This window comes from Pinus tabuliformis, chromosome 5_1, assembly GCF_031772625.1.
Source record: "Pinus tabuliformis cultivar Carrire ecotype Pingquan chromosome 5_1, CPIR1, whole genome shotgun sequence".
NCBI lineage: Eukaryota > Viridiplantae > Streptophyta > Pinopsida > Pinales > Pinaceae > Pinus > Pinus tabuliformis.
In genome coordinates, this window is record NC_142305.1 from 945028872 (window position 1) to 945051456 (window position 22585).

Consider the following 22585-nt stretch of genomic DNA (forward strand, 5'->3'; position numbering starts at 1 on the left):
TCAAGTTTGTAAAGATTTTATTCATGGGGAATGCAATAGTTTGAAACATACTTTGCAAGAAGAAGGTGTTCATAAGCATGCACTCGAACAAGAGAATTGTAAAAGCTCTAAAATCATTGAAGAGATTGATGGTGTTCCAAAGGGAGCCAATTCTTCATTCGATTCACCTTCTCATGAAGGCAACAAAGGTGAAAGAGGAAGGTATAACTCTGATTTCAATCACATTTCTTTGATTATGTAAAGCATGGTAAATTTCCACATAAGCATGGGAGAAAAATTGCATGTTCCTTTTGTGGTTTGGTTAACCATAGTGTTTCTAGATGTTGGAAGAAAATGGCCACATACAAGAAACTTTTGAAGAAAATGAGGCAAGAAGCCAAAGGTCCATTGGACAAGGCAAATTATGTTGTAAGGAGGATGAACATGTGTTGCACTTATTGCCATAAGCAAGGACATGTTGCTGAAAAGTGTTGGACTTTGAATCCAACAATGCTTCCACGAAATTTGAGGAAGGTGGAAAAAGAGAATGGCAAGAATGGAAAGGAAGTTTCCATAATTGATGTGTTTCAGGATAATTCACATATTGATGTTGATATGTAGTTAAAGGAAGCGCCTTTGATGTGGATTGGTAAGAAATGGTTAGAGTTCTTATCCAATTAAGGTTGCATGTCTTTTGATTTGATACATTTCTTTGCCAATGGAATGCAAGTTGCAGGATTTTACCAAAAAGGTGAATGAAAAAGTTGAGATAAGACTCGCTTTATTGCAGCAAAATTATATTCATTTCAGCTTTGTAAGTACATTTACATATGATTGAGGATCTTGCACTGGGGATCTTGTACTTGTGATTGTGCTTGAGAGAAAGTTGAAGAATGGAATACATACATGAGAATGGTATGTATGAACAAAGCATCGTATTTGAACATGTATGTGTAATTGACTTGATGGTCGATTGCTTTGTTTAAACATGCATGCAATGTCATATAGACTTGAAAAAGTTGATTTTGTCTCCAAGATTGAAAAATAAAGATAATGATGAAGTGTTTCACAAGAGGTGGAATTCTTTCTACTTTGAAAAAGAATCGTCAAGTTCTTTTTGTACATGCTTGACTTGGAGAGTCAGTGGTTTGAAAAAGGTAAGTTTTTGTTTGAAAAAGGTATGTTTTTATCAACGTGTGATTTAGTCGATCATTTGTATACAAGATGAAAAAGACATGATGATGATTCACATGATGTGAATTTATGTCGTCAAGTTGTTTTTTTTGCATTATGTTGTTTTTGACAAGATGTTAGAAGAAGATTTGCAGCAGCAAAAGTCGCCATAGAAGTGGCTTGGTTTGACTTCTTGACACAGTAAAACATATTTTCATTGGTACATATGCATACTTAACTGTAATATGCATATATTTGTGATGTAATCTCACGTTTGTTTGAGCCACCTTGGATCGATGATCAAGGAAGCGATGTTCAGCTACCTTCAATAAGCTTCTCAACAGAAATTCTGAATGAGTTCGAGGAAGACAGTTCTTAACAGGAGGGCAAGCGCATCCAGGAAGGGAAGTGTCAACTACCTTCGAGTTTTGGTTCAAAGGCACTAGTCATGCAGGCAAGTGTATGGAGGCTGAAAGAAGAGGGTGTTGTACTCTCATCTACTGTATAGATCAATATATCAGTCTATTGGGGTCCAAAAGATTCCTAATGGGGAGGAGTGATCTAAATATTGATCCAGGACCTTAATGATAGCTCAAATTTCAAAGTGTTTGAAAGAGTGTCGAACCTGAGCGACTGGATAGATCTCGTCTTTCTGATTCTCGCACCACGAATGGTTCAAAAAACCGACACCGTATGAAGGAGTTATTGCAATTTGAAAAAGTCCAGTAAACTGCAAATTATGGACATTTAACCAAGATTAATTTGGTTTTAAGCGTTAAAGCTTTCCTTAAGCGCCTTTCTTAAAAGTGTGAATTAAGCACGTGGGCAGTATTCGGAAAGTGGAAATTGGTATCTCGCACGCCCTAAAGGTGGGAAGTGATATTCCTAAATTTCATGTGATTACCCTTAGCGGGCGACACGTAGCACGGGAAAACAACTTTCCTCGCACGCTCTCGATCTGATATCGGTCGTGCTTAAATTCACGCGAGATTGCGCGACAGCCGTTCAATTGGACGGGTCACATCAACGATGGAGATCGTCCAAGCTAGTTAGCGAGCAGACGAAACGATATCTGTTGGATCTGGAGAAGTGAGATCAACGGTGCAGATTGAAGCACTCGGTCTGAGGAAAAGTCAAAGAAGGATTGACGGTGATTGGTCAGGTTTTGTGAAGATTCCGCTATTTGAAAGGTTGGAGGATTATCCCTAACCGTCGGGATTATATCGCCTCATATGCGCACTAAACAGTTATTGTAACACTCACCTCCGACGGTCAGCTTGGCGGAGCAGCTAAAGAAAAGGCATAATGCTAAGTTTGGCTGGAGTTAGGTGCAGTTCACCAAATTTGGTGGAGTATCCCTAGGGGATATTGCTTAAATGCACTCCAGGAGCAGTTTTCATCCAAGAGCCAGAGAGAAGGAAACAAGAGGCTAGCTAGGCTAATTGGAGCCTTCTGAAGCCAATGGAATAGTCCAGAGAAGCTGAAGAAGTCATCTTCATGGAGATTTTCATCTAGGGAGATTTTGGAGCTCAGGGAGCTACCAGTACTCGTTCTCAACGAACCAACAGTCATTCCTGACTGTAATGAGCCTTCTGAATCAATTGCAGGGATTTGCAGAAGCATTTGGAGACTTCTAAAGGCCGAGATGCTACAGGGAAGTTTCAGGCTCATTTTGAGCAAATGATCAGTCTATTTTGGTGTCTGATATGTGCTGGAGACAGAAGATGAAGTTTCAGTGACAATTGGAGAATTCTGAAGGAGTTAGTGCCATCAAGAAGCTCAGGGTAGCTCAGAGCACTAATTGAAGGAATCAAGTCTAAGGGAACTTAAATCTATTTGCAGAGTGATGACAACTATGACTGGGATATAGATGGTATTCTAAGCCCATTGGTTCAGTTCAGTAACCTTTGGAGTTAAGTGTGGAACTTGTAAAAGAAACTTTACGATAATCCCAAAGAGCCAAGTCAAAATGACAAAAGCTCAAGGAGACGTAGCCCACGATATTCGGGTGAACTCCTAGATTAAATTTGTTGTTATGTGTGGTTGTTTATTTTATTGTTGTTATATGTGTTTAATATCAGCAAAAACAAATGGACTTAAAGCACTTAAATAGTTAAAAGAAAACATACATCTGTTTCAAGTATTTAATTCTGCGAATGTCATATATAAGCTAGATCATTTATTTGTTTAATTGAGTGGGAGGTTCTTGTAAGCATAACAAGTTATCAAACCCCCATTTCAGATCAGATAGCGAGTAGAGCAAGGGGAGCTTCAAGTGGGACAGGATGGATTGGGATCCTAGTATTGAGGGATTCTTTCATGTCAGGACAGTGCACGGACCTAGGATGACTTAGCGGCACATTTGGGACCCCAGTATTACTAATGGTGATAGGGGTGATCAGCAAATAGAGGAGGCGCTAGTTCAGGCATTGCTTGAGGACAAGCAATTTTTGGCAGGGAGGACTGTAATATCCCCAATTTTGATTTTTAGCATTAGAGATGAGTTTGGGGATAAGATGCAATTCTAACACTAGGGCTTGGGAGGAAAAGAGAATATTGTGGCTCTAGTGGAAAGTGGGGACCACAAGAAAGGGAAATCCGACCCAAGGAGGGAATGTGAACTCTTGGAAGAGAGAGGAAAGAGAAGTGAGTGCGAATTAGGAAGAGAGAGTGGGGACCACAAGCAGAGAAGGAGCCACGAATTATAAATAGAGCAAGAGGCACCCATTTTGGGCATTCATTCATCTATTCAGAAATTGTGTCTTTGACATAGCACACTTGGGCTGAAGCCAAGTCTGCAGTGTTGTTTAGCACACGAGTGTCTCTGAGCGGAGATCTCAATCCTTGCTTCGGTGGACTTTGAGACCCATCCCAAGGAGAGAGTTCTACTTCGTCCCAAGTCGTACCAATAGCAGTGAGTCGAGTTATAGCAGTAGGGAAAGTAGTAGCAAGGAGACCGAGTTACAGCAACAGGAAGGCCGAGTTATAGCAGTAGGGAGGCCGAGTTGCAGCAGCAGGGAAAGTTGTAGCAGTGCAGGGACTATGTAGTTCCTAAAGGAGGCACGTTGGGAGGTTCAGGAGTGAAGGGAGTTAGGGGTTGAAACCTGAGGTGGAGTCCGGGGAAGTGTTGTGGGAGATTTTCCAGCATTTTGGCGAAGCAGCAAACGCAGCGTCTGCTACAGGCTACATCTTTTGCTTGTCGAGGCCATGGTCGAGCATTTGCGGTCAATTTTGGAGCGTCAAAACTAGGACAAACCCTTTCTGGGTTCTTGACAAGGACCTCAGAAATAATTTGGCAAAATTTCTAGGCAGATTTGGGGGGTCAAACAGGGCATCCCATTTCAGCCAGCAGCTAGAGGAGCTAGGAGAAATAGGGCCGAATTTCATAAGTCAAGCATTGGCCAATTACTTCGTGGGTTATTTTGGGTATTTGGTGGAAAGGCCAGGATTAATTTCCCAAAATTTTCTGAGCACCGGAGAGGGCCCTAGCAGCAAATCCATTCAGCCAGCAGCGTATTTCTGGGCATCTTTAGCGCAAAGCTTGAGCAGCATAGCAGCATTTTGGTGGAGGGTGTCTTATTTGTCATTTGGGGCTTTGCTAGCTTGCCATGAGCAAGCCCAAGGGCATTCCTTCCAGCACCTTATTGTACACCCATCTTTATTAATAAAAAGAGCTCAACAGTGCAGTTTTTGTTGCTATTTTATGGTCTGGTTGTGTGTTCATTGTTTATAGTGTTTTTGTCTATGTTTGCTTTGCATATATACTGTTAATTTTCCTTAGGGATATTACACTTTCCCTATTGTTGCACAAGTTCGGGGTCAGCTTTGGATGGGTAGGCTTTGGCATCATGGCGATACCTGGGCAGAATGTATTTGGCCTTTATCAGTATTTCACCATCAGGTTATAGGAGAGGAGGATATGGTATGCGCACGATGTGCAGTCACTTGTAATCAGAGTAGCACAGTGTCAGCATGGTGGCATCTTTTTGAGATTAGCATGGGATTCATTTATGATAGGATGGTGCACGGATTCAGGGTGACTCAGTGGTACATTTGAGACCCCGATATTGTTTGTAGTGATAGTTTGGATCAACAAAGAGAGGGAGCGCTTATTCGAGCATTGCTTGAGGACAAGCAATTTTTGGCAGAGAGGACTGTAATATCCCCAATTTTGTGCGCATGGGAGTCACTAAGGAATTTTACCCAATTTTAGTAATATTAATTAAAAGGGGCAAATTATTATCGGAGAAAGGTGGCTAGTATTATTTTATTGGAGAATAGTGGCAAATTATTATTTTATTAAATGGTGGCAAAAGTAACTTAGTGGAAAATGGCCCCCACCAATAAAATAATATTAAAAAAGGAGTCTAAAGGCATGAGGAGAAATTGTAAAAGGAAGATGGACTCATTTTGTGCGTTATCTTTTGGCTATTACACTTCATATTTCATCTTCTCTTGGAGTTGTTTAGCACAAGGGCTAGAATGTTTTTTAGCACCAGGTATTCTGAGCAGAATTCCACCCTCATTTTCAGAGAACTTCGAGTGTCTCCCTAGTGAGGTAATTTGGGAGTCCAATTCAGGGCTTCGCTTGAGCTTCATTGTAGGAGTTGCCCAGCTATGCACATTTCCTAGGCATAGAAGGATATCGTGAAGCATTATTTGTAGCAACAACATTGGGTTAGAGGATTCATATTTTTGCAGAGAGATTTTCCCTCGTTGAAGCTAGAGTTTGGTGGGATTGTGCGGGGCAGAGATTGAGGGAATCTCCAGGGCTGAATTTCTCTCTCATTTGTGCAAAGCACAGAGCTCATTGGCTAAAGCTTGCCCAGGAGAGAGGAGAATTTGTGTGGAGATTGGGGGGGGCTATTCAGCAACTATTTGGAGAAAATTTAAGCAGAGAATTTCCAGCAGTGTTGGTAGAGCCATTCGCACATTTTGGGGTCATCCAGGTCAGTTGGAATTGGGCCAAACCCTTTCTGGGTCTTGTTGGGATTGGTGTGTAGAGGTTACTGTTAATTTTTCAGAATTTTTGAAGCGATAAACAGGGTGGAAACCCAGTATGGCATATAGTCACCCACAGAGCCATTTGCACCATCTTGGAGGGATTCTTCATCATTTGGATTCAGCACAAACCATTTCTAGGTTTTTTTGCGTTTTTGGAGAGGAGTTTAGAACTAAATTTTCAGAGCATTCTGAGGAGTATTCAAGCTTGAGATTAGCATTCCAACTAGCAGCCAGTAGCAGATTATTTCTAAGTAGTGCGCAAATCACTCTGGGATCATTTCTACCACTTGGTTCCAGGCTATTTTTCTGGGTTCTGCTCAGCTTGCTTAACAAGCCCAAGTTCCAAAATTTCAGCTCCCTTTATGCACTCTTTCATCATAAAATTAATAAAATGGTTCAGATTGTGTTGATGGACATTTTGGTGTTTTAATTGTTGTGTATGAGTTCTAATTTATTTATTGTTTTTAGTCCATTGTTTGGTATGAGTTGTTAAATTCCAATTAGGAATATTACAGTGGCATCAAAGCATGATCTTGGCTAGCTATGGGGAAGCTAGCAAGATCATCAAGGTGTTAGGCATGTATGCACAGTGACAGGTGAAACCATAGACAAACCCATGGCTCAAGGAAGACTTAGTATGCAGGAATTCTGGTGTGGAATCCATTGGAACGATGAGAGGTTGGCCCAGTTGGGGAGGGTGACGGACCAGAGCCATCCTCATCCTTACAGTAGAGACAATAGAAGTGCGCAGGCCATTGGGGTGCATCCATTCACACCATGTGGGGAAAGTTGACAAAATCAGGGCACCAGACCTCCTCAAAAGGAGTGGACAGGACAAAGGCATTTAGAGGGTGAGACCAGGGGGCGCTTCTTCTATTGGAGACTTGGCTTTAGATATCAGGAGCTTGAGGAGGAGGTTGAGCATTAGGCAGAGGACACCTTCCACCTTGGTCTGCTCCTTTGAGGAAGATTATTGTGGCATTGAATTCCTCTTTTCGAGAGGTCGAAAATCGGCCTTAAGATCATCAAATTTGGATAAGAAAAAATATTTATTTACTTAAAAGAAATTCTACAAGTCATGATCTTATTAAGGTGGGAAAAATGAAAATTTGAAATTCAAATTTGCCTCCAAAATGCTAAGGTCGGCTTCACCTCCATAAGGACAAATTGTTATATATAAAGGTTCCCTCCATTCTCATTTGACACATCAATTCTCTCCTTATTCTCTCTAAAATGGTTGCAGAAGAGGAAGATCTCTAGCGAAGTTATCAACGGCAAGATTGGGATCTATTTAGTCTTCTTCATGATCCAAGTTCCTCAGGCAGAAGGCTGAGGTCAATATGGAGGAAATATGGGTTTATCTATGAATAATTTTGGGCTCATTTATCATCCTTTTCAGGACCAAGTTAGAGAAGAAAAGGAGCCGCACTTGGCAAGGGTTAATGGATGGTGTTTTTGGTATATATCCATATGGGTCTCCTCTCCAACAGTAAGTCGCACTCCTATTAACATGGTTCAGATAAACCGCAGTACTTGCCACAGAAAGTCGAGAGTTTGGTTGTCATAACAGCTAGGTCGTGGGCCTCGTTTCCACGATCAGGTGGACTAAAAGGCTTATAAATCAACCCAGGTCTACTAACTAAAGTGCACATAATCTTGTGAAGGAAACTTGTTGCCCCGAAATAAGAACTAAGGTGACTAAGTGAGTTGCACCAGCATGAAGTAAAACCTAACCAAAACTCAATCTTGAAGAGGCAGTTTTCTTGACGATTGGACAGTGGTACTGATCCTCATATTGGCACATCTATGATTGTACTCTCTCGTCCTCTGCTGAACATTTGATAATAATAATAAGAAAAATTGATCAAGGATTTTCCCCATCTTGGGGTTTTTCCCTGGCTTGTGCCATATCTTTGTATTCTTTTGGCTTGGCTTGTCTTCTGCACTTTCATTTAACTCAAATTTTAACGATAACCCAGTAGCGTTGAAGAATCTAGGGCAATCAAGGTTAGTAAGATTCTTCTCACCATGATAACTATTTGTGAGGTATTTTTAACTTTTCTTATTATCACAATCTTCACTTGTTATTATTAGAGTGTGTATGTTAACTCAAATTTTAACGATAACCCAGTAGTGTTGAAGAATCTAGGGCAATCAAGGTTAGTAAGATTCTTCTCACCATGATAACTATTTGTGAGGTATTTTTAACTTTTCTTATTATCACAATCTTCACTTGTTATTATTAGAGTGTGTCTTCTCAATTCATCAAATAGTTACCAAAACAAAAGAGACAAGAACACAAGATGTTGGTTTTCTACCAAGGCCAAAACCTCTCACTCTTATAGAGGAAAACCCGCACAAAATTCTTCTTATAGAGATTCTAATTGACGAATAGCAAGACCATGACCCTTGACCTATTAGGCCACTCCAAGACCAAGACACCAATCCTCTTCTTTGTCACTGCTGAGATCATCATCATTGTTGCAACACTGAGGCCATCTCTACTGCACCACTGAGATCTTTATTACTGCTGCAACACCAAGGCCACCACTACTTGTAATATCCCTTATCAGGGGTATCCCTCAAACACAAGCAAACTCCAACCAGAGATGGACTGGGAGGGCGTTTACCAGATATGTCGCCTCTGAAAAGAGGACGAGATCTGGAGGCTACCTGGCCCTTTCCAGACTCTGTCTAAGAGTATAGGAGAAAAACACACAAGTGGTATAATAGCCGGGGAGCTCAAAGAGATAAAAAAAATAACAGTAGTGCAACATACAATAATGTATACATGGAATATAAGCAGATACTCGAGAAATGCATAGAGAAATGCTAAGCCATTTTATTATACTGAGTAATGGAAAGAGTACAAGAGGTGATCAGAAAGATAGCACCTCAACTTGCACAAGGCAAGTGAAGAAATACACTCAAAATGGTAAGGAAATGGCCTCTCTCTGAACTGCGTCCAAGCTGCCAGAGAACTGCTGTGTTGCTGCTACTGCTAGAATCAAGTGAGGATTTGGTGTTGTTCCCCCCTTCAAAAAATGCTGGAACTCTGGAATCAACCTCTGCTCAATAAACCCAGAAAAGCCCAGAAAGCTTTTCTAAAATAGCTGACCCCCAAAAATCACCCCCTTGAGGATCTATGCTATCCCTCAAGGCTCTGCGCTACCCCTGAAGAGAATCCTCCAAAACTCTACCCGAGACTCTGCCAAAATACTCCAATATGCAAGCACTGATCCCTTGCTCAATCTCCAAGCTCAAATCCTCCACATAAACCCAATCTGAAGCTCCTACCAAAAGAGACTGCGTCCTCCCCTCTCAAGACTGCGCAGTCATCAAAATGCTCAGTTCCTCCTCAACTCCAGAGATCGCTCCTCCTGCAAAATACTGATGAAACTACCTTGCCCGAGCAGGCACTCGAAGTCCCCCGGGGCTAAGGGTGAGATCTCCGAACGGAGACACTCGATGCACTAAACAGTGCTGCAGACAGGCTAAACAGCCAACGTGCTCTAAGTCGAAGTGACTAGCTCAAATGCAACATAATCCAATACCCAAATGAGGAGGCTCCTCTCTCCTTTATAGTGTTTGCCTCTATCAAAACCCTAAGGCCCACCTCCTCCAATGTAGCCTCTCTCTTGCCACGTGCCCCTTCTCCATCTGCGCAGTCCCTCCAAGTGTCTGCGTGGGCCCCCTTCTCTACGTGGTTCTTTGGCCCCCTTGGCTCCCCTTTTAAGTTACAACGTTGTGCTACTAGGGAGTGACTTTATTCAAAAAATGAGTTATGTCCCCCTTTCCTCACCTTTTTATTTATAAATAACTATAGAAGACAAAATTGAGCAAAATCGAATATTCCAATTAGCCATGGCTAATTAGGAATATTACAATACTACACCACCGAGATCTTCACTACTGATGCAACATCAAGGCCATCACTACTGCACCATCGAGATCTTCACTATTGCTGCAACATCAAGGCCACTTCTACCGAGATCTTCATCAAGATCATGATCTTCAAGATCACGACTGAGATCATCATTAACATTGTCTAGAATGCATGCCAAGACAGAGTGTCATTGTTGGATAACTTCATTACATATATACCGAGACCATGACTGTGTTTTCTTCCTGCACCGAGATCTTCATGAGACTGTTCATTATGCTAAGACAATGATCATTGTGAGACTTTACTTCTAAGGTACCCATCTGAGAAACACAGAACCACTATACCCATCCGAAGTACGGAACCATTGTACTTAGCTGAAGTACTGAACCATTGTACTTTCCTCCGAAAATATCAGATGAATCCGAGTTCTGCACCCATCTTTTGCACAGACCCTAGTTGGGTATTTATAGTGGTTTCGTCTCCATAATAAGCCGACATGAGATAGTGAATTGTTGTGTCTTCATTTTATGAGCCTACATGAGTTCCTTTGTGCATTTAGAGGCCGACAAAGAAGAGGGTTGTGTGCTTGTCGTTGGAGGGCTATTTGACAATGTTTGTGACTCAAATACATTTGATGCATGCCCAAGAAGGGTTCTTCCTACATGACATTGACTCTTTTACCTTTAAAGATAAATCTTAAGGCTCTCAATGGGAGCCATCTATACATAAAAGTTCTTGCTCATGAAACCCATGAAGCAAGCATAATAATAAATTCATTTTCTTATTTACAAAAATCATAATTACAATGTCATTATGAAGACCGAACCTAGTTACACTTTTTTCAACACTCCCTCTTAAATAGGGAGGGATTCATAGTGGTACTTGGTCATTCTTAATCTAAAGAATTTCTCATAATAGAAATCGGATTGGTAACCCATCTATATAGCATCATAGTAACCAACATTGTTTCCATAGCAAGGCCTTGACTGACAGCTCTATCTCTCATTAGATCAGAGCACAATGTTGGCGAGACCAATGACTATAGACACCTTCATCATTGTCTCTCAAGGTACATACCCACTTGGGTGTTCACTGAGTATGACCTTCTAGGACTATTCTTATCTTGGGTTCCCAACCCTCAAAGAATATCAGTCCTCTTGCCTACTCTTATCTTGGATGCCCTACACATCCTCAAAGAGTATCGGATGCCAGATGATTACCCAATCCTCCATTCTTTCTTCCCAAGTGAAGACAAGAATGTTGTGTCTATCTCTCCCTCTCAACTAGGGAAGATATGCCCATTCCCATAAAGGGATGTACCCAAGTTCCCTTTGACCAGGAATTTGCCCAAGCTCCCTCTTAAATAGGGACTTGTCAGAGCTCCCTCTTAACTAGGGACTCTCCTTTTCATCAACAACTTCTTCTTCGGGGGTCCTTGAGCTGCTTGATCAAATTTTTTTCTTGATGTCATGAAATTTCAATCGAGCTTCTTCCTTGTAGGGCATTAGCGATCCATCACTTTCCTTCTTGGTTCGTCATGTCATTCCTCTCTTCATGGAAAGTGGCCTTCTTGATACATATCTAGAACCTTCGTCACATGGCTACTTCTTCCTCATCATGTTTCTTTCAGGAATTTCCATCCACCACATGAATACTCGTTGTACTTGTACTTACAACTCTTGTGCCAGTAGCCCTGCATGAACTCATCCAGATATTATTCAAGAAATCAAAACATAGTATTAAATCAAATTCTACCTTTCGAGATGACTCTTCATCATGACATCTTCCTGTAGGTATCAGCATCCTGCATACATGTTGACACATCCCCCAAAGGTATCCATTGTCAAGGGTCTTCATATTTTTCAGACTTTCATCAGAGTCTTCATATCTTTCCGAGAGATTTCCTAGTCAAATCTTCTTGGTCTTTTGGATGTTGATCGCCTTTATCATGGTTGCATATCTCACGATCTCTTCCTTCCTCACACATTCCATTCCCGGGAGTTTTCAATCAGAGTTTCTTAATTGTAGTCAACCACCTCATACTTCATATGAGGACATATTATGTTGATTTCATCTAGTGTGACTTATGCCTTCCTACATCTTTTCAGAGGAGGAAATCCTTTTTCTCTTGATCATGCTTCTTAAGATAGAAGTAATGATCCATGCTACCTGCAACCATACGACATGACATTATAATATTAAACACAAGCATACATACCTCATTTTACCTTTAGATCATCTAGGCTTCTTCCAGCAGCTTCCTTGATTGAAAAGATCTTGAATCCCTTGATCAGCTTCATTTCTCATGTCATCACACCATCATCCCATGAATTCCATAAGTTGGAGTTCCTGATGAAACACTTGCTTCCTCTCTAGATTAGTGAACCCTCTGATGAAGATTCCATCAGAGAACCTTGAGGATCTTGCATATCCCCATCTGGCATATGTTTCCTTTTTGTCTTGATGTATGATGAGCCTTGTTCTGGATAACATCTTTCTTTCCTTCAATATTCAATGAGGTTCCCAAGAGCTATATCCTTCATGTTTGACTGCCATGGATTTTGTCCTTCATGATTCCCATCGTGATGTCAAGAGATCTTGTTTCTAATGCTTTCATGATGCCACGATGCATCTTATTATCAAGGTCATATCTATAACACAAGATTTATGAGCTTATAATAGCACCCTTTTGTGAGGGATACCATCTCAATCATAGTACCGATCTATTACTCCCTCTTTCCTTGGCCCTTTTCTTCAACTGCCTCCATCTTTCCAACAATATGAGCTTTCTTTCCATAATCTTTCCATAGCATTGTTCTGTCTTTTTTGAGGACCAAACTTCCCTTTCCTTTCAGCAAATGTTTGAGTCTTTTAACCTTCAACACTTTTGCCATCAACTTGTCTTTCTCTATCTAGCATAGAGACCACAAATTGTCGAATGAGGTAACCTTTTTGTTCATGGACATTTGTTACCTTGCTTATCAATTAGAACAATGATGATTATCTTCTTATCATCTCTCCCAGATCTCTCAATTGAGATCTTATGAAGACATTCCTTCATTCTTCAATCAGGTCTAAGTGATATGACCTTCTTCACTGTATTTCAGAGAGTATATCTTCTAGCATTTCATATATCTCTTTTATGTCTCCTTTCTTGCTACATAGGGATGGGAGGACCTTAAGAGTTCCCTCCTATGAATTCAAAGGAGACCTTTTTCCTTGATATGTTCATTGACTTCTCTTATCTATGAGTATGAGGATTATGACAGTCCTCCTTATTCCATACAAGGACCTTTGATGACCCATCCAACCTATAGATATCCTTGCAATCATGAAGTCATTTAACCAAATTGATTGATGAAAATATTTACTTGACATGTGAAGATAAAAACTCCACCTTGATCATTTATACCGAGACCATGACTATGTTTTCTTCCTGCACCAAGATCTTCATGAGACTGTTCATTATACCAAGACAGTGATCATTGTGAGACTTTACTTCTGAGGTACCCATCCAAGAAACACAGAACCATTGTACCCATCCGAAGCACTGAGCCATTGTACTTTCCTCTGAAAATATCAGATGAATCTGAATTCTGCACCCATCTTTTGCGCAGATCCTAGTTGGGTATTTATAGTGGTTTCGTCTCCATAATAAGCCGACATGAGATAGTGAACTGTTGTGTCTTCATTTTATGAGCCAACATGAGTTCCTTTATGCATTTAGAGGCCGACAAAGAAGAGCACTGTGTGCTTGTCATTGGAGGGCTATTTGACAATGTTTGTCACTCAAATACATTTGATACATGCCCAAGAAGGGTTCTTCCTACATGACATTGATTCTTTGACCTTTAAAGATAAATCCTAAGGCTCTCAATGGGAGCCATCTATACATAAAAATTCTTGCTCATGAAACCCATGAAGCAAGCATAATAATAAATTCATTTTCTTATTTACAAAAATCATAATTACAATGTCATTATGAAGATAAAACCTAGTTACACTTTCTTCAACATAGGGCGTATAGCCAACCGCAAAGCTATTTGCACCATTTTGGAGGGCTTCTTCATCATTTGGATTAAGCCCAAACCATTTCTGGGTCTTTTTGGGTTTTGGGAGAGAAGTTCATTTTGGAAAAAGTAACTATGTTCAGTCTTCAATAATGTAGTTGAGTCATTATGTAATGTACTCATCAAAAGAATAAAGAAAAGAATTTATTATTATTATTATTATTATTGTGACTTATTAAAGCATGAGTTTCATGCTTGGGTCACCATGTTTTAGGTCAAAGTCCCCATTGACGACTTCTAAGATTTATTCTGGATCTATAGAATTATTGTACATTTAAAGAGACCCTTCTTGGGCTTTTGAATCATGTAAAAAGGTTAAGTATTGAGTCAAATATGAATTATGTAACCTCCACACCATGTTGACCTAAGAGAAGATCAAGTCGGCCTAAGGACCCATTCGACCCCATAAGAAGCCTATAAAAGGAAGGACATCGAATTCATTTGGAGCATCACTTCTCATCTTCTCATCTACTGGGCAGAAGTGCAAAAATCCTATTGTTGGGCAGAAGTGCGAAGTGGATAGTTGGGAAAGTCTGTTGTTGGGAAGCTGAAGTGAATGTGAGTTTGGGGGAGTCTAAGGAGAAGAGAAAAATCGAAATTTTGGTGGTGGTCTCACTCTATTTCGTGCTCTGGATTGGGAGAACGAAGTCTTCCAAGTTGGACTGTTGTCGGAAGTTGTTGGCTGCTGCAAGTTGCTGCATAGTCGAAGTTGCTGGGAAGAGGTCAATCTTTTGGAGGTTGACTTGGTGTGGAGGGAAGGTTTGGTCAAGGTCTAGGGTGAAGAGTCTCAAAGAATACTATTGAAAGGAAGAATTACTTTGACTAGGTTTTCCCCTCGAGGGGGGTTTTGGCCTGGCATGTGCCTAGATCTTGTGTTCATTGTTTTACGTGCCTTTGCTTTTGGTATTTGCTTGATGATTTAAAGTAAGAAGATATGAAGAATCGTAATAATAAGAAACATCACAAGTAATTATCAAGATCGAGAAAATCTTTACTGCCTTTATGATTTTCCAACATGGAATCAAAGCTTTGGTGAAGAAAGAAGAAAAAGGCAGATCCATTCAGAGGCACTATCTGAGGGAAAGAATCTATCATATTCAAGGAAGATGTCTAACTCTATTAAGGGTGAGAACAAGCTTCAAGGAGCATCTAACTTCAGATCCTAGAAAAAGAGGATTGACCTAATCCTCGAGAAGAACAAGGTATTAGTTCTGGTAAAAGAAAATGTAAAGAAGCCTACCGAAGAAGCCAGTGATGCCGACAAAGCGAAATTCAAGGATCTAGAATAGGTGGCTATGACTCTAATGGTAGAAGGGATAAAACACAATATTGTCACATTCATAGCTAACATTAATCATGCTCAGGAGATGTATGAAGCCTTGTCGAAGCTATTCACTATTAAGAACATTGGTCAAGTAGCAAGTTTAAAGAATGAGCTGAGGAATACAAAGATGACTAAAGAAGATATTGTTGCAACCTTCTTTGTAAAGATAGCTAGACTCAGGGATGATATTTTAGCCATCAATGAGATTATTCCGAAAAAATAATTGGTGATCACTGCTATATTAGGATTGCCACCCTCTTGGAGTGCTTTTGCTTCAGGTCTCAACAGTTGGAAGGTAGCTCCCACCTTTGAAGAATTATGGACCGCATGTAGTCAAGAAGAATTAAGGATCTCAATGGTTGTCAATCCTGAAGAAGTATCAAATGCTTATGTTGCTCATCATAAAGGAAAAAGATCGAAGGGACGAAGGAAGAAAGTTGGCATGTCTCAGATAGAGTGTTATCAATGTCATAAGAAAGGTCACTACAAGAGTGACTGCCCTAAAAATCCAAGGAATAAGAAGAGAGGAAGAGATCAAGCCAACTTGCTGAAGAAGGAGACTCACAGAAAGTCAAGCCTGAAGAAACTGACATTAGGGACTTACACTATTAAGTCATTTGTTTTACATAACTTGTTTTATATGTTTTAGCATTTATAGGCCTTTAACATGCTTTTGGAAAGAAATTTTTGTATTGCTTTAAGTTTGTAGGTTTCCCTCAAGCTTTGGAGGGAGCTCCCAACAACTCTCAAAGATAAGTATCCCATGTATTTTCAGTTTTGGGTTCATGTACTCATTTAGTTTTGATTATATTAAATACTAATCACCTTTCTCCCTCTGTTGTCTTGATTAGGAAAAACATCTGCAAGAAAGAGGATCTCTCAAGACAAGGTTAGTCAAGAAACAAAGGTATGCTTTGAATACATTGATTGAAAGGATTATTCATTTGATGATCTATTACTAACTTTGTTATGACTAGATGAATTGAATCTTATTGATTCTTGTTTGGGTAATTCATCTCTTGATAAATCTACCCACCCCACTCATATTCTTGATTGACTATGTAGAACCCTAGACAGGATCTGGAAAACCCTAAACGAAGGGTATGGTAATGTGAATGTCTGAAATCCTAAAGCTGCTTAGGGTGATTGTGAAATGCTAGTTGAAGTTTTATTGACGATGTCTTGTTTGGGATTTTGGTGTGATCTGGAAATCCTTTTAGGGTTGAATGACGAGGTCTAAAATCACGAACCTTTAAATTTTTGGTAATGTTGGGTTTGCCATGTTTTTACATTGGAACCCTAGCTCATTATGGTTTGGTAGAATGTGTGAGCAAGACCCTTACATTGTCTTTAAAATGTTTTCTTTGGTATGTGTGTGTTTGTCTGATCAAACCCTAGTGTAATCAAATGATTGTGTCAAACTCTTATTTGATATTGTTGTGAAGTTGGGTTTGACTAACACATGATATGATATATTTGCATGATGATAAAATCTAGGCATATATAGATATGTCCTTTTGGTTGAAGTCCTAGGTTGGTCTAGATCAAATGCATTTATGAACATATGATATGCTTATGTATGGTTATGAATTCCTAGATATGTGTGTTGACCTAGTCACTAATGGTCATGAGTTTTAGGATTTTATAGAAGTCCTTGTCTGAGATTCTAGGATGATGATATCTGAAAATCAGGGTTTAGACCCTAGTAGTGACATTGTCTAGTGTGAAAATGGAATTCTAGGGTTATGGAGACGAACCTTAGTCGAAGTAGAAATTTCTGATGAATGTTGACCATATGATGATTTGAGATTTGTGAAGAAATTGTTGAAATTTGAATTTTTGGTTGAGTATGATGATTGCTTGGAAATCTAGGGTTTGCAACTAACCTTAGTAGTAGTTGGTCATGTTAGTGACTGATTGATGGTTGATTGAAAATATAGGGGTTTGGAACTAACCCTAGTGGAAGCTAGTCAGGTTAATGACTAAGTTGTGATTGACTTTGATTGATTCTTTTGTATGAAATCTAGGATTTGTATGAATCCCTAGTGAGAAGTCTAACACATGTATTTTGGAAGGTTGTTAGATGGTTTGTAAATCCATATTTGTGTGAATTGTTTCTAGGGTTTGCTATATGTTGTAGTAAGGTATGTCATACCTTTGAAGACATATTGAAACCTTAGATGGAATGAATGTTGTTACGAAATAGTCTAGGGTGTATAACAAAGTCCCTAGCAAGATGTTGAAGAGTATATGTCTCTTGTTTGTAATTTAGTTTGGGTATTTGATATGTATAAAGATGAAATGCTTTCGTGATTCTGATACGGCTAACATCATGATTCTATAGTTTAGGTTGTACTTGATATTGAAGTTGTGCAAGTACACAATCTTCAACTTGGTGAAGATGATCATTGATAAGCATGATGAGGATGACGATAACTCCGATGAAATGGTTGGAAGCCACGAAAGATTCTCCAATGTCGAAAAGAAGAAGTTGGTCTCCTAGAGGAAGCATGAATAGAAGATATCTTCCTAATATTAAGAGGGAGTTCAGATAAAGAGGTGCTTCCTGGTTGAGAGGGAGGGCATAGCTTGGTATTAATTGAAGAATGAATTTTGGAGGATATGTTGTTGCATGAGAAGTAGGAAGGAAATCATATGATCGAATAATCTTTTGTCAAAGATTTGGTTGATAGTCCTACTATGGAAAGTTTAGAAGCAACATCTTTTGTCTGTAAGACCCCGGAGGTTTGTATTTGATTATGTACATGTGAAAGCTTATTATTGACTGGGGTTGTACAGGTGAATCTCTCGAAGGATTTGATAGCATGTTGGTTACCAATAAGTTTGATTGGGAGAGATTGGAGATTCTTGATCTGCTGGATCAAGGGGTGTTGAGGCTTTGCGAGTGAAGCATTGCCTGGGGAGACATCTGGCTGACACTTTGTGTTGATGTCTGAGTCCCCAGAATTGGAAAGATGGTGTTGATCAAAGAGCTATGTTTTGGATACACGCCTAGATTTTTGGGTTGATGGTTAGTAAGCTTGATGGTACCTAGAGGGGTTGAAAGCTTGAGTCCATCTTAGTCCCACTTGAATAGATTTCCCTGGTCAGGAATCTAGTCCATGGCATTGCGGTGCCTAAATTATTGAGTGAATGGTTGGATAGATTGCCCTGGTCAGGAATCTAGTCCATGGCATTGCGGTGCCTAAAGAATCGTAATAATAAGAAACATCACAAGTAATTATCAAGATTGAGAAAATCTTCACTGCCTTTCTGATTTTCCAACAGCGAGGAGTATTCAGTCTTGAGATTAGCATTCCAGCTAGCAGCCAGCAGCAGATTATTTCCACCACTTGGGTCCGGGCCATTTTTCTAGGTTTTTCTCAGCTTGCATAACAAGCCCATGTTCCAAAATTTCAGCTCATTTTATGTACTCTTTCATCATAAAATTAATAAAATGGCTCAGATTGTGTTGATGGACATTTTGGTGTTTTAATTGTTGTGTATGAATTCTAGTTTATTTATTGTTCCTAGTTCATTGCTTGGTATTAGCTGTTAAATTCCAATTTAGGAATATTACACAGTTTAACTCACACTAGAGGACAAATAACTTGGTCCTCCACAAACTCGCACTAGTCAAACTGCTTCTTGAACTCGTCCTCATCACTGGAACTCGTGCATGATTAAGATCACTAAATCAATTCCTTGAATTAAGACACAAATCAAGGAATCCATCCCTTCGCTACTTTTCAACAGGAATCAGAATCAAATCCCTATCCCCAAAATAGTCTAAGGTCATATGATATAAAGTTGGCAAAAAGCACGGCTAGGTTCAAAGTTATCAGCTAAGCCCAGTTTTTGAACTGTTGCTGTTTGACCGTAAGGGGAGAGGTTTCCTTTTTGCAATTGTTGATTAAGAACAACTTACAATCTCTACGGAAGCTAAGAAATGATGCCTGCCTTTTTATTAAAGCTGTTTAGAGGTAGTCAGTTTCTTTTTGGCATGTTCATAGAGGCCTTGTGAGCTCTGCTAAGCATGTATCTTTTATTTTTACTGCTTCGGGCAAAATAAACCATTTTATGGAAAAATGACTAGATGCATTCTAGCTGGAAGCCAAACAACTCCAGCAATTTCTTCGACATATAAAAAATGAATGTGCCCCTGGAAAGTGAAGCTTGATGGCATGCATGCATACAGTTACGCTAGTCCTAAAATTAAAAGTTTCATAATCCTATGTATGAAAAAAATATTCCATGACCCAAGACATACCTGCTGAGCATATGCGTTGGCTAAAGCACAATAAACACTTGATGAAGGCTTCAAACCTTCTGCTTTCATTACTTCCAGGATTTCTACGGCATCATGAAATCTTCCAGCTTGACTATAGATATCTACTAGCGTTGTATAGGTAACATTATTAGGTAGCAAACCATCGCTCCGCATTTTCCTGAGAGTAGTTGTGATATCATCCCATTTCCTCTGCTCCCCAAGAGATTTTAAGAGAATATTGTAAGTCAATGCACGTGGAGCACACCCCTGTTCTTGCATCCGCTCAAATATTTCCATTGCACGTTCATGTTTCCCTGCCCTGCAATGACTATCTATCATAGCATTCCATGTGATATTATTTGGCTGAATTCCCTCTGCTATCATCGTCTCAAATGCCTTGACAGCATGCTCGAGGCGGTTATGCTTGCCAAAAGTGTCAATAATAATGTTGTAGAAATGCCTGTCAGGAGAAATTCCTGTTCTTCGCATCTCCTTGAGAATTGTGTAGGCTTTCTGCCACTCTCCCCGATCTCGAAACGTGGCCAACAGTCTGCTATAAATGAAGCAAGTAGGCTTAAGTTTGGCCATCACCATTTTTTCGAAAAGCATCCGAACATTCTCTGCACGTCCAGCGGTTGTGTAGGCGTCTATTAGAAGACTGTAAGTGATCTCATTCGGCATCACTCCATTTCTTTCCATCTCCGACACAATCCCTTCTGCTTCAACGAAATGCCCTGCTTTTAAATACCCCTTTAACAGAGCATTGTACGTTTTAACTTTGGGTACGAACCCGTGACCTTTCATTTCCTCAAAAATGGCCTCCGCTTCGTTTATTCTCCCAGACTGTCCTAACCCAGAAATCAAATGAGTATAAGTACTCATTGTGGGATTTAAACCCCGCGCTTGCATCTTACTCACGAAAAACATAGCCTGACTTGCATCACCAGCCTTACTACATGCATATATTAAATCATTAAACAATTTTGCATCAAGCTCAAATCCTTCACTCTTCATATCTTCGTATAAATTAATAACGACACAGCTATCTGCGTTTGCTCTGGTTAAAGCTTGAATTACGAGACTGTAGTTAACAATATCAGGCTGCAGGCCTTCCTGCCTCATTCTGGAGAGTAAATTAAGAGCCTTCTCGTATTCATCGTTCCGAGCACAGGCACCAAGAAGGGCATTGTAAGTTAAGGCTCCCAATGGCTTGCCTTGCTCTCTCAGCTCGTCCGCTAGCAAGAACGCCTCGTACAGTCTGCCCGCCTTGCTGAATCCGTGAATTATGATAGAGTACATGAGCTCGTAAGAGTAACAGAGATTGTGCTTTCGGACCCAATTCAGGACTTTGGTGGCTGCCACGTAATTGCCAGAATTGCAGAGACGCTTCGTGAATGAATGCCACAGAGCCGCTGGGACTGTTCCATATTCCGCCACCATCTCGAACTCTTTGAGCTCCATTTTGCCCGGGTTCGAATCCCCCGGAGCAGGTTCCCTGTCCAGATGTTTGAGCAGCTCGTCTAAGTTCCATTTCCGAGTCTCATAAGATTGTCTGTTACTTGAAACAACGGAAATGGAGGTGGATTCTTCTACAGAAGAAGAAGAGGAGCAACAAATAACGAAGCCATGGATGTTGGCGATGCAATAATTAGCAGTGCGAGGGCGAGGGCGAGGGCGAGGGCGAGAGGAAGCCAGAAATCTGTGAGCAGGGCTTGGGTTTACGATGGCAGTAGTAGACGATGAGAAGGCCAGAGGAATGATAATTGCCATCCTTCAACTCCACTTTCAATTTTAGCAGGGTTTAACATCGCATCTATTTATTTTTTCTGACGATGGATTTTGTAAGAATTTGAGTCTTTGTTATTTTTTGGTTTTATGGGGATGGGGATGGTCGTTAGATTCTATCCACCACCGATTTGAGGGCTCACCCAACTAATGGACAACTCCATATAAAACAAAGTTAAATCTGTTCAGTGAAGAATGTGAATAGTTTGTTTCGTGGAACCATTTTCTAATTTGGAAAAACATGAAATATTTTAATTTAAATATGAAATAGCCCTTGACAAATCCATAATATTTATATGAAATACCCCTTCACAAATTCATCATATATATTAATGCATGTATTTAGAAAATACTTTAACCAATTTTTTTAACAATTAGAATATTTAGCAATTAACCATGAAATCAATACACAGCAAAACTATCAACGTCACATATATAAGGAGTGCATAGAAATATTGTATATATATAATGAAATGATATTTTAAGGTCTACGAGACTAAAAATAGTCTATGAGACGATTAGTTTCCTGTTTTTCGCTCTTTGCAATTCAGTACTTTTCCGATTCAAATTGATGATGAGCTGACCCAACCTTCCAACAATCTCTTCGCTAAAAAGACAATGCCAAGAAACTGATGTTAACATGTTCTCATAACTTTCTCTGATGTCTTTCAATGTATCACATTCCAAAATGAAATGTTTTTCCGATTCCACAGCCCTAGACGTGCAAAATGTGCACACCCTTTCTTCCCAAGCTTCTTTAGGCCTTTTCCACCGTCTTGTTTCACACTGAAGTTGATGTGAGTTGGTCCTTAATTGAGCACTAAGAACCTTTGCCCTCCACGAAATGCCAGCTCCAATGAACTCTTTTTGTTGTAAATCACACGTAGGGTTGAATTCCTCAATGTAATATTTCTTCTTTCTACCCAACTCTTTTCCCCATACCTTTTTACGAAACTTCTCCATAACAAAATCCTTTAGCTCCTTGCTATTTGTGGGACAGGCATTGAGGTAGATATATAAACTCATAAAGGGAAAAAACTACAAATCTTTTTTGTTTTAATGTAAATACAAGCATTAACTTCTTTTTGCATTAT

The 22585-nt window shown here is 39.9% G+C and overlaps 1 protein-coding gene across 6 annotated transcripts in view; it reads right to left on the reverse strand.

Annotated features, from left to right (window-relative positions):
* The window catches only part of LOC149167893 (Pentatricopeptide repeat (PPR-like) superfamily protein), a 333744-nt gene extending 312158 nt beyond the window's left edge, over nt 1-21586 (reverse strand). For 4 of the 6 annotated variants that reach the window (XR_016260978.1, XR_016260977.1, XR_016260976.1 and 1 more), the window contains exon 1: nt 19707-21582. Coding sequence is in view for 3 of the 6 variants with exons in the window: in XM_089433234.1 (XP_089289360.1) it covers nt 19707-21476 (1770 nt within the window). In the remaining 3 variants the exon portion in view is untranslated. Of the gene's footprint in view, nt 1-19706 lie in introns of all 6 variants that reach the window. The other 2 variants (XM_089433233.1, XM_089433235.1) reach the window with 2 other exon arrangements.
* Between the last annotated feature and the right edge of the window lie 999 nt (nt 21587-22585).